Here is a 12467-nt window from a genome sequence, read left to right as displayed (position 1 = left end):
GAACAGCAGACAGGAATAACAACAGTAAAAATTGATTTTCTAGGAATTCCTACGAGTTATTTCCCAGTGGGAGTCTGGTTTGCATTCCCAGGTTGGCAACCCTGGGATGGGCACAGGTTGGAAAAGGGAGGAGTGGGCAAGGCTGACATGTCTTCATCAGGATCCTGGGGGTCACCAGGTTTTTTTTAAATTAGTTTGGGGGTTTTTAGCCACATTATTTTTTTTTTTAATTAATTTGCTTTGCAAAGTTCCTCCCCTCATCCTGCTCCTCTTTCCCCTGCCCTGGGAAGGGCCCTGGCGTGGCAGCACAGGGAGATGTGGCAGTGCCATGGTGCTTGGTAAGGGCACGCCATGTTCTGCTGCCAGAGGTGTTGTTTGCTTTGCAAATGAGGGAATTGGAATAAAACAGCCCAATTTGCCTAAAGGAAAAGTGTGTCAGAAGCCTCCCTGTTTGTTAAAAATCAGAAGTGATGGAGAAGCTGCCACCTTTACTGATCCCAGCCATGAGACTGAGACCAGCTGGCTGCTCTTTTGGCTCCTTTTTTTTTAGTCAGATTTGTTAAAAACGTTTTTATTGCTGTTTTTCCACCTTAAGTTTCTTAACTTTAATTTGAAATCTTGCTCAGAAGGTTCTTGGGAACAAAACCCCACTGTGTTAATGCCAGTTCACCTTTGTGACGAGGCAAACAGTCACTAAATTATACACAGGAACTGTTTTGGGACCTTGGATATTGTAAAACTGTTCAAAAGGAACTCTGTGAGCTCTGAGCTTTTTYCCTAAACCAAACTGAAATTCTAAGAAAAGGGAAGGTACATAAAACATCAGGAGCTGCCTGATGTGTCTCTTTTGACCTTTTTTTCTCGTGTGAGAGCAAATGGAAAGTGCTTTTCTTTTGTTTCCAGCATTGCTGATTTAAAATAAGCCTTCAGAAATGCCTCTGAAAGACTTCCYAGGTCAGGGTCTGGGCCTTTCTTTTTCAGAAAAGCTAAAAGGATGGGGCTGTACTTGTTAAATCAGTGGGATTTCATTTACTTKGGAGCTCCAGAGGGGTTGTTTCCCTGCCTTTGTCGAGGAGATGCTCCRTGTCTCAGCTTGCCCTGCCTGAGCTGTGGCTGCTGTAAACAATCCTGGGTGCTGGTCCATGATCGGCTTCAAGGAAGTAGAATTGACATTCCTGCAAGTGGGATTTTGGGATGCTGACGTTTGCCAGGGTGGGGGGTTCTGTGAGGAACTCAGAATGGGGTGACAGATGATTTTTGGGTGATCCAAGGTGGGTTTGTGGTGGTAAAACTGTGCCCTGGGTCTGAGAAACCAGCRGCACAAGTGCTAAAGTCTGAGATAYTTGGGAAAGCTGGAGAGGGACTTGGGACAAGGGTCTGGAGGGACAGGATRAAGGGAGAATGGCTTCGTGTGGACAGAGAGCAAGGTCAGGTGGGCTGGTGGAAGCTGCTGAGGTGTGGTAGGTAGGTGGCACAGAGAAACTGTGGCTGCCCCTGGATCCGTTCAGTGTCCAAGGCCAGGCTGGACAATGGGGCTTGGAGCAGCCTGGGGTGGTGGCAAGTGTCCCATGGTGGGGGGATGGAGTGACATGAGCTCTAAGTTCCCTTCCCACCCGCCTCACACTGGAATTGCGCGGTTCCTGTGGAGCTCCGGGGCCGAGCCGTGCATGGTTCCCGGCAGAGCTCCGGGGCCCAGCTGTGGAGGTTCCTGGTGGAGCTCCATGGCTGAGCCGTGTGCTCGGTGTGTTCGTTGCAGGTTACAGCGCCCCGACCGCGCCCCCCGCCTACAGCCAGCCCGTGCAGGGCTACGGCAGCACCGCCTACGACAGCAGCACGGCCACGGTCACCAGCAGCCAGAGCTCGTACGCCGCGCCCACCGCCTATGGCACCCAGCCCGCCTACCCGGCCTACGGGCAGCAGCCGGCCCCGGCCGCCCCTGCCAGGTACTGCTGCTCGGCAGCATCCTCCTCCTCCTCCTCACCGTCCTTCTGCCCTTCTTCCTCCTCCTCTTCATGACCATCCTGCCCTTCTTCCACCTCTTCATGACCATCCTTCTGCCCTTCTTCTTCCTCCTCATCACCATCCTTCTGCCCTTCTACTCCCCCTCCTCATCACCACCATCTTTCTGCCTTTCTTCCTCCTCCCTCATCACCATCCTTCTGCTCTTCTTCTTCTTCCTCCTCCTCTACTTCTTCTCTCATCTCTTCTTTCTCCTCCTCCTCATACTCCTCCTCATCCTATTCCTCTTCATTCTCCTTCTTCTCATCACCATCCTTCTCCCCTTCACCCTCCTCTTCTTCCTTCTTTTCTCCCATCTCTTTTTTCTCCTCCTCCTTCTTATTTTTCTCCTCACATTCTTTTCTTCCTTCTCCTCCTCTTCTTCCAACTCTTCTTTCTCCTCCTCATCCTGCTCCTTCTCATTCTCCTCCTTCTCCTTTTCTTCCTCCTGCTCTTCCTCCTCCTCATCTTTCCCCTCCTCCTCCCCCTCATTCTCCTTTTCTTCTTCCTCCTTCTCCTTCTTCTTCCTCCTTCTAATTCTCCTTTTCCAGCACCATCTCCTCTTCCCTCTCTTTCCTCTATTGTTCCTCCTCTTTTGTTCCACTTTCTTCTCCTCCTCCATCTCCTCCTCCATCACCATCTCCTCCTCCTTCTCTTTCATCTCTTCTTTATCCTCCTCCTCTTTCTCCTCCTCCTCTTCTTCCCCCTTCTCCTGCTCCTCCTTCTTCCCCTCTTCCTCTTTCTCCTCCTCCTCTTCCTCCTCGCTCTCCCAGCACCCATGGCTCGGGCAGCAGCTCCTCCTCGCCTGTTGCTGCAGAGCTGCTGYCGCTGCCTCCCATCCCCGGCATCTTTGGGCCGGGGGATGTGGCGTGGGAGGGCCGTGCTCCTGCACGGTGAGTCAGCRCTGTTCTGCGGGATGAGGGAGCCACCACGCAGCCAAATCAGCCTCTCAGGGTGCAACAGAGAACCAAGGCCTGGCTGCTCCCCAGTCAYGGGGTCAGGCAGGATGCTGGGGTGGATGCACAGGCTGCAAAACATTTCCTCTTTAAATCTCACCCCTCTGGGCGCTGCCTGTCATCTACAGAGTGCAATTGTTTGCTCAGAGGATATGAAACGTTTAGAATGCATAATGGAAGCTTGTTTAGACGTGAGTAAGAGCTGATTTATTCGCTTACCTGGTGTCTGTAAYGAGCACTGAGGGAGGGAAAGGCAGAGCCTGGCACAGCTCTGACAGTTACACTTCGAAAGGATGTAAATTTGCAGAATGAATCCTGATGTGGTGAATATTTCCCAGCTCCTACAGCCAAAGCAGCTTCACACCTTTTGCTCCACTCTGAGAAACACTTAGAAATTAAAGACTCATAGAATGCTGTGATTTGGAAAAGATCATTGAGGCCACACTGACCCTGTCCCCAAGTGCCACATCCACACGGCTTTTAAACTATGAGACAAAGAGGAGGGGATGTGCAAACCACATGCAAAGCGTTTTTAATTGTCAGGCCTTGAGAGTTAATTCTGAGCACACAATCAGAGTGGTTTGGGTTGGAAGCGACCTTTAAAGGTCACCAGTTGAAGCCCAGCATCCTTTCTCTTGCATGGAATAATTGGGATAAGTTTGTGAGGCARTATCTGCCTGAGCTGGGTTCTGAACCAAACAATGGGGCATTTCAGTGCCGGCTTTCCCAGGAGCAGCTTTCGTGCCGTTCCACATCCTCCACTCAGCCTCAGAACCTGAATCCCATGGCTTTGGGATGAACACAAGCTGTGGTGTTAGAATAGGTCACAACCATCCRTCCTGAGGGGATCTGAGCCTTTTGCTGCTGCCAGGTATGGAGCYGGGCACCAATATTATTCTATATTCCAGACCCCAGGATGGCAGCAAACCAGCAGAGACCAGCCAGCCCCAGTCCAGCACGACAGGCTACAGCCAGCCCAGCCTGGGCTATGGCCAGAGCAACTACAGCTAYCCCCAGGTGCCTGCCAGCTACCCCATGCAGCCCGTCACCGCTCCTCCCTCCTACCCTCCGACCAGGTGAGGCTCAGCAGTGCTYGGGCAAAGGACTTTTCCTGAGGGATTTGATGGAAAAGGAGCTGTGGTTGTTGTGGTGGGGATGGGTGGGATGTGGCTGAGCATGGAAGTGTCTCTGTGTGCACACCTGAAAGGGAAAGTGATGACAAATGGGTTTAAAACATTTTCTAGATTTATTTTTTGTTCTTTTAAGACTTGAGAATTTTACATTTTCCTGGAGTGACCTTTTGAGGCCTCCTTTCCCATACCGTTCGGCCAGGAGCTCCCTCCTCCCCTCAGGTGGCTTTAATGTGACTTCTAAAATRCACACTTTGAAATCCTCAAAGCCTCAGCTGCATGAGGGGAACTTCTTTTATATCCAGGCCCTGTTACCTCCCTCACCACTGAGTTTTGCCCTGGCACTTGTGTCTTTTCCTAGAAGTGTGAATAAACCAGGATTGGCCACGTGGTTTGTGCTCTCACAGCCCTCCAGACTGGCCTCCGTAGGATGACTTCAGCTTTTAAAGTGATTTACAACACTAAATACAGCCTGTAATTGCATTGCCTTCCAGCCTGCCAGGGAATTGCCTCATCATCCCACCTTTCCCAACGCTTTTCTCTTGCAGCTATTCCTCCACACAGCCGAGCAGTTACGATCAGAGCACTTACTCCCAGCAGAGCAGCTACGGGCAGCAGAGCTCCTATGGCCAGCAGACCAGTTATGGCCAGCAAAGCAGCTACGGGCAGCAGCCCCCTCCCACCAGTTACCCACCTCCCACCGGATCCTACAGCCAGGCCCCCAGCCAGTACAGCCAGCAGAGCAGCAGCTACGGCCAGCAGAGTGAGTGGGAAAGAGTTCTGGAGTTAGTTTGGGTCTAAAACTCAGAGTTGTGTTGAAGGGAGAGAGGGTTGGAGCTGCGGTTTGGCCACTTTCTTGTGGAAAAATGGCTTCTCTGGAGTTGGTGTCAGGTTGGGATGATCCCCTCAGGAGGGAGGGGACACAGAGGCATGAAATACTTGTGAGAAGGAGTTGGGGGGGGGCTCAGCCTGGAGCAAAGGAGGCTCTGGGGGGACCTTGTGGCTCTGCACAACTCCCTGACAGGAGGGGACAGCCGGGGGGGTCGGGACAGGAGGAGAGGGAACAGCTTCAGCCTGGGCCAGGGGAGGCTCAGGTTGATGTTGGGACAATTCCACCACGTTGGTCAGGCCCATGATGGCATCCCCATCCCTATAGAGATGTAAGAGCCATGTGGATGTGGCACTCAGGGACATCGGTGGCCTTGGCTGGGGGAAGGGCTGGAATCAATGCTCTCAGAGGGATTTTCCCAACCTGAACAAYTCCAACACCGCTGTTTGGCTGGGGAGGGGCGCATCTCCTTGACATGTGTTCCCCCTTCCCCAGGCTCCTTCCGCCAGGACCATCCCAGCAGCATGAACATGTACGGGCAGGAATCCGGAGGCTTCTCCGGCCCGGGAGAGAGCCGCAATCTGAGCGGCCCCGATAGCCGGGGCAGGGGACGAGGGGGATATGAACGTGGAGGCATGAGCAGAGGTGGGCGGGGAGGAGGACGCGGTGGAATGGGGTAAGAGCAAAGCTTTTTTCCTTTTCTCTAATCCTGGTTTACCCATAGGATTTGAAACGCAAAAGAAGGGACTGAAAGGTTGACATTCCCAGCCGTGTTTCCACGGAGGACATCTCTGCCTACAGCATTGCTTGTCATCCGTGGAAACATTATCCTAAGGGAAATAGGAGCAGGATGGTTGGTTTTTCCTGCAGCTGGTTGGGCTCCCCGGGGAGGGGGAATCTGGGGGTAACGCTGACCCTGGCACTTTCAGCTCCCTTCGTGGTGGCGCAGAGGTGGAATCCTCTGTGGGGTTTAACAGTAACTCTGGGTGGAACACACACAAACCTCCCGCCAGCTCCAGGGGCGGGGATTTGGGCAGGGCTGGAGCCTTGTGTTGGCCCCTCCTACAGATCCTGTGAGCTCAGAGTGCCCCGAACGCTTGGAGCACACGGAGAAGGAGCCCGAGAACTGAGAGAAGGAAGTGCTCTGGCTCCCAGGCCTGCTCCCCCTCGGAGCATTCAGGTGCTCTGAATCAGCTTGGCCATTTCACCTGATGGCACGACCTGGTTGGGTGCCACCTGTGCCTTCAGGTGCGTCCCCATCCGTGGAGGTGGTTCCGATAGAGGTGAGGGAGGAGAACCAATGCCAGAGGCTCCTCCGAGARGGAATTGCCAGCTTTGTGTGTGTTCCATCCCCTCACCCCTTGCTCAGAGCTGTGCAGAGTGTCCCCAGGCGTGACATGGGACACGCTGTGCCCGCCCTGGGGCTGGCAAAGGTGGCTGTGCTGGCAGCTGCCCTCCAGAGGCCACCTCTTCCCGTGTGGCACAGCCCGGTGACAACCCCGGTTTGGCCCCATTCTGCATAGCTCTGGCGCAGCCCATTGCCACGGCATGAAATCTTTATCAGAGAAATCCAAGAAAGACCTGGAAAAGGCTGGCTTTGTGTGGGAACACGTCCAGTTTGGAATTGGCTCGAGCAGAATGGAGTTCCAGGGATCTGCATAAAGATTTCAGCCGTGCTGTATTGATCTTTTAACGATTTAAAGTAGATGTAGACACCTGAAATGTCTATCATCACATCTTCAAATTTCTAGCCCCTTCCAAGCTTCTCATTGCCAAAGATTTGTCACCTGTCTCTGATCTCACACCTTAACCCCAGCTCAAATTTGCATCCCGAGCGATTTCCCACCTGGCCAGACCCTTACAAAGGGTCCCCCCTGCCTTATGGACKTAGAGTTTGTGCTGTCCATAGAACAGGTGGCATCAGGGGACACCCAGGGCAGGTAGGGGAACTCGGCCCACCTTTAGCATGCTGTGGTGATGGATTTCAGTGTCTCCAGCAGGTAAGGAGCTCGATGTTATTAACGTGCCCTTTTTCATTGCCTCGATGATTTGATATTTTTATGAAAATGGAAAAACTTTTTAACATGCTTTGTCGCATTTATATGCTACAGGTTACAAAGTGAGAGCCTTGTAAACACCTCAATACTTAAAAAGTACCCGTACTCAGTACTCAGCCGGCAGCATAATGAAAAGTGGGACTAGACACGGTGTCCATATGGAGAGGAAAAATATACATAGAATATTTTTAACCCAATGTATTGATTGTATAAACGGAATCCTTCTGTAACTTTGGTAACTGCATACTTGTTGTTTGGTAATAAAACCAGAGGAGGGTATACTACTACTTTAGAATTGTGTAACGTTAAAGAAAAAAAAAAAAGTGTAAAAAAAAAAAAATCTAATGTTTAAAAAGAGAGACGTTACGTAAATGGTGTGTACTTTAACGAGAGGAGGCAAAGCTGCATGCAACAGCTCGAAATTCTGTATTGACTTTTTTTTTTCCAGTATTAGAGGTGCAATACTTGCTAGAAAAATTCACGGTGCTCTCCCTCCTCCACTTGGCTCCTTCCAAACAGCTTGCTGGCTCACCCAAAAAAAGAGCAAGAAACAGCCCAAATCTTTTCTCAAGGTGGCATTTTCCTACTTAACCACCACGCTCCAAAGCAGTTTTAGCTGCAAAAGCTTCAGCCAAAGCTTTTGGTGAAAGCTGCGGCCCTGTTTGYATTGGCACCTGCCCAAAAGTGAGTGTGTCCACAAAGCTGCACCCCAGGCCTTGGAGCCCCCGCTGTACTCTGTAAGTTCTCCCTCCAGAGAGTTGTTAAAATTCAGTAGTGACCTGAATGTATGGCTTTTTTTCTTTTGAGGGTTTTAGGGGCGATGTCAGCTGAACTGTGTTGTAGGTCTCGCGTGTGGTTTGTCTCCTTTTACACTGTTAAATGTCAGGGATCCGCGGGCCCGGCRCTGCCACAGGCTGAGGGTGCACCTTGGTGGACACACCGAGGGGAGGGAGTTGACCACTGAAACAACCCCTAAATTGCTCTTACAATAACAACAACAAAAAAAAAAACAAAACAAAACGCTTTGATTTCCAACACAACCCSCATTTCTTGGCCAAGTATTGCACTGATGATACCCCCAGTAACACCAGGGCACCGACAGCAAAGCGGTGCCTCAAACCACACCAAGGTTGCTTTATATGTAAAGAAAATTTGAGCGAGCTGCCCTGAAGAAAGGCCTAGTGCCGAGATGAGAGAGAGACAGAGAGATGTTTGGAGATGTTTAGCCAGTGCCCTTCTCCCCTGTGAGCCGCAGAGGCTCAGAGCGGTGCTGGCTTTGTAAAGGGAAAGGCCTTCATTTCTTCGTTTATCCCCCCAGCAGCGCTGGAGAGCGAGGTGGCTTCAATAAGCCTGGTGGTAAGTTTTTGAGCATTACAATGGATAGTGTTTAAAAAAAAAAAAAAACTGAAAAAAAATTGCAGTCAGTTTTCTTTTTTAGCACAAAGTGTAATTTTTTATTCATTTTAAGTGGTTTAAAAATGCCAATATGCAACCAGACTGTAATGGGTACTGCCGGCGATGCCCAGGGGTATGCGGACACAGTGGAAGAGTTGAGCAACCACTCCTGTAATTTTGGGGAAAAGAAATGGTTTGGCTGTAATAAACCTTTTTTTTGTTGTTTTTTAATATATATATTAAGTAACTTTTATTAATGAACTTAAAAAACCGATTGGCTTGGTAAAACCTTTTAAAAAATCAGCGTTAACAACGGTTAACGGTTTGAAGCCTGCTAAAAAAAAATCAGTGTWATAGTGGTTAACGGTTTGAAAGCTGCTAAAAAATCAGTGTAATAGTGGTTATTGGTTGGAAAAAATGCTTAAAACCAGTGCAATAGTGGTTTTTGGTTGGAAGAAATGCTAAAAGAGCCACCTGATGGCCCAGTAAGGTGCAGCGCCGCTGCTTGTGCGGCGCAGGTCGTAGCTAGTGTTGTGTGTGTCGGTTCTCCAGCCCGYAGCGCCCCCACTAACACCCTTCCCTGTGCTTCTCTCCCGCCTGGCAGGACACATGGAGGAAGGACCTGACCTGGATTTAGGTAATTCCCACCAAACTCCCTCCTGAGGTCGTGAAACGGACACTTGAGTCCYCATCCTGAGAGYTGCGGCCACYGCARCATCACCCCACTGCCACTTCAGGCRTTCTGGCTGTTTTCCATCATTTCTTCATTCCCAAAAAGCTGGCCTGTGGAAAATCACACATGGCTGGGAGATGCTCCCCCTTCTCTGCAGGAATTAGGGGGCTTGGGGGCTGCTCTGAAGCATTTCCAGGGAGCCTCATCTGCGGCTCGTCCTTTCCTGTCACGCAGGCGTGTCTGGAAATTCTGCRTCAGCCTTCCAGCATCGGAAAAGGGGGGTGGAAAAGGTCCTTGTGTGGGAGCCCAGGGGGCACTGAGGATTTCCTCATCTCTCCTCTGGGATGTGTCCTGATATAACCTGGGGGTCCTTCCAACGTGGGTGGACGTGGGGTCCCTTTGGCTGTGACACAGGACATGAGGGGGGACAGTCACCTCCCTTGGGCCTGGGGTTTCCTGTCACTCCCAGAGAACGGAGCTGCAGCTGCCGAGGGGATGACGGGATGGAAAAGACTGGGCTCTGGGGTATCCCTGCCCTTCCTCTGACCTGGGAATTGTCTCCTAGGCCCCCCCATGGACCCGGAGGACGACTCGGACAGCACTGCAGTCTATGTGCAGGGACTCAATGATAATGTGACCCTGGAGGACCTGGCAGATTTCTTCAAACAGTGCGGTGTCGTCAAGGTGAGGGGACACCAGTGACCCCCAGCTGGCAGGGGGAAAGGATCACCCACCTCCTCCTCTTCCTCCTTCTCCTCCCTGCCCATTGCTCACATCCTTCCAGCCCATCATGTCCAGGCTCTGGGAGAGGCCTGRCAGTGCTGTTTTGGGGTGTTCCTTCAATTTTGGGGTGTCAGGGCAGTTGCTGTCACCCATTAGGCCCCTTCCTTTTGTCCTGGAGATCCCAGGATGGGCCTTGATTATCCAGAAAGCAGAACAGAGAGAGAATTCCCACTTGTGGCTTGTGGAGATACAGAGCTCGGGTGACATTGCACTGTCCCTTAGATGAACAAGAGGACGGGGCAGCCCATGATCAACCTCTACATCGACAAAGAAACGGGCAAGCCCAAGGGCGACGCCACCGTGTCCTACGATGACCCGTCCACTGCCAAAACCGCCGTGGAGTGGTTCGATGGTGAGCGCTGGGGGCTGTTCTGGGATGGAATCCCAGAAATTCCAGGTGTGGGAAGCAGGGCTGAATCACTGATGCTCCTGCTGTTGTCCCTCACAGGGAAGGATTTCCAGGGCAGCAAGCTGAAGGTGACCCTGGCACGGAAGAAGGGCCCCATGAACAGCCTGAGGGGCGGGATGCCCCCCCGGGAGCAGCGGGGAATGCCRCCCCCGCTCCGTGGAGGTACCATGTGGCCCCCCCAGAGCTACCCCTGTCCCCCCAATCCTGCTCACAGCTCCCAGCACTAACTGGGCTCCTTCYCGCAGGTCCAGGGGGACCTGGTGGCCCAGGGGGACCCAGTGGACCCAGCGGCCCCATGGGCCGGATGGGGGGAAGAGGTGGMGACAGGGGAGGCTTCTCCTCGAGAGGACCGCGGGGATCCCGGGGAAACCCATCCGGAGGGAGCGTCCAGCACCGTGCCGGCGACTGGCAGTGCCCCAACCCGTGAGTACCCACRGCCCCCTCATCCCACGAGCTGGCCACAACAAGCAGGCCTTTCCCAAAATAATTTGCTGGATCTTCCCAGGAAGCACCTTCCCCTGGCACAGAGGGAGGGATGGGGTCACCCCTGAGGGCCGGGAGCAGCTAGAGCCCCACCCCACTGCAGGAGCTGTGCCTCAGCTCCTGCTCTTGAGTCTGCTTTCTGCGTGCTTTCCTGCTCATGCTTCCCAATGTCACCCTGGCTGGAATGCTGTCCCGCTCTGGGCTAACTGGAATTTGTACCCAGGGGCTGTGGAAACCAGAACTTCGCCTGGAGAACGGAGTGCAACCAGTGCAAGGCGCCCAAACCCGAGGGGTTCCTCCCGCCCCCCTTCCCTCCTCCAGGTACGGCTGGGGGGAGTCACAGCCCTGCTTCCCAGGCCTAGGTGTCATTCCTTGGGGAGTGAAGGGCTGGGCCAACTCCAGGAGCTGCCAGGCTTCCATCCCTCCATCAGCCATGACATGGAGGCTGGCATCACCATTTCCCCTGTACTCCCTRGATTTGGGGGGACTGCAGCAGCACCCCTGCTCCCCATGGCACTGCTCCAACCCTAATGAACCCCGAATCCTCCGGGGGGTACCCAGCAGCTCCCAGACCTTCTCCCACTGCTGCTGCCACAGCTGGATGTCCTGGGATCACGGGGGAGGAGACACTGGGGCGGGATGTGCTCCCTTGGGTCTCTCTGAAGTCTTTGCTCCCCCCGCAGGCGGTGACCGTGGCCGAGGTGGTCCCGGGGGAATGCGAGGCGGGCGCGGCGGGGGCCTCATGGACCGAGGGGGGCCCGGAGGGATGTTCCGAGGTGGCCGCGGCGGAGACCGAGGGGGATTCCGAGGTGGTCGGGGCATGGACCGAGGCGGCTACGGAGGAGGCGGCCGGAGAGGAGGAGGAGGAGGAGGCGGCCCCGGGGGACCCCCGGGACCCCTCATGGAGCAGATGGGAGGAGGAGGCAGAGGACGACGCGGAGGGCCGGGAAAGATGGACAAGTACGGACGGAGGGCGGGGTGGAGAGCGATGGGAGGGGACAAGGGGACAGTGGGGAGGGGAGACACTGATGGGGAAAGGGGCGGGAGGCGACCGAGGTGGGACAAATGGATGGAGGGGCTAGGGCGTGAGGGGGTGGAGGGTGGCAAATGGGTGGCGGGGTGGTTGGGTGAGGGGTTAAGGACCCCGCCCAGCCCAGGGTGGGCTCCTGGACACAATACTGACCCCTGTTCYCCCTTCGGCCCACAGGGGCGAACACCGCCAGGATCGCCGAGACCGGCCCTACTAACGCCGCCCCCCCAGAGCCGCATTTACTACCAGATTTATTTTTTAAACCAGAAAAAAAATGTTTTAAATTTATAATTCCATATTTATAATGTTGGCCACAACATTATGAGTCCTCCTTGTCTGTACTTTAGTATTTTTCACCGTTTGTGGAGAAACATTAAAACCAAGTTAAACGGTAGCGTGAATTCTTTCTTCCCCCCTCCCCCAAAATGAAACCGGTTGTTTAACGCGCCCCCGCCCCCCCTCCCCGCCTGTAACGCTGTGAATGGTTGTGACGGTTGTTTTTTTTAAATAAAATTCCCGCTGTTTGTAACCGCACCATTGTTGGCCTTTCTTGAGAGCTGGGGGCTGGGGGGGACACGGCCCGGGCCCGGGAAGGGGTAGGACGGCGCGGAGGGGTGGGATGGAGCTGCCCGGTGGATCCCGCTGTGCCTCGGTTTCCCCAGCGGGTGTGAGTTCCGGGAGGAAGGGGGGGAGGGAGATCAATGGAAGCGGGGAGCCCCACCCG

The 12467-nt window shown here is 53.6% G+C and overlaps 1 protein-coding gene across 1 annotated transcript in view; it reads left to right on the top strand.

Moving 5' to 3' along the window:
• EWSR1 (EWS RNA binding protein 1) overlaps positions 1-12022 on the top strand; it is a 17892-nt gene extending 5870 nt beyond the window's left edge. Inside the window, exons 4-16 of the mRNA XM_057385424.1 lie at positions 1757-1943; positions 3863-4030; positions 4633-4847; positions 5409-5589; positions 8292-8326; positions 8970-9002; positions 9604-9722; positions 10044-10173; positions 10270-10392; positions 10476-10653; positions 10937-11034; positions 11397-11673; positions 11921-12022. Of these exons, the coding sequence (XP_057241407.1) occupies positions 1757-1943; positions 3863-4030; positions 4633-4847; positions 5409-5589; positions 8292-8326; positions 8970-9002; positions 9604-9722; positions 10044-10173; positions 10270-10392; positions 10476-10653; positions 10937-11034; positions 11397-11673; positions 11921-11960 (1784 nt within the window). The 3' untranslated portion in view covers positions 11961-12022. The remainder of the gene's footprint in view (positions 1-1756; positions 1944-3862; positions 4031-4632; positions 4848-5408; positions 5590-8291; positions 8327-8969; positions 9003-9603; positions 9723-10043; positions 10174-10269; positions 10393-10475; positions 10654-10936; positions 11035-11396; positions 11674-11920) is intronic.
• The last annotated feature ends 445 nt before the right edge of the window (positions 12023-12467 follow it).

This window comes from Malurus melanocephalus, unplaced genomic scaffold, assembly GCF_030028575.1.
Source record: "Malurus melanocephalus ecotype Western Australia unplaced genomic scaffold, MMel_1.1 scaffold_825, whole genome shotgun sequence".
Classification (NCBI taxonomy): domain Eukaryota; kingdom Metazoa; phylum Chordata; class Aves; order Passeriformes; family Maluridae; genus Malurus; species Malurus melanocephalus.
The sequence above is the reverse complement of the archived record's forward strand: the minus strand, read 5'-3'. Positions and strand labels throughout refer to the sequence as shown.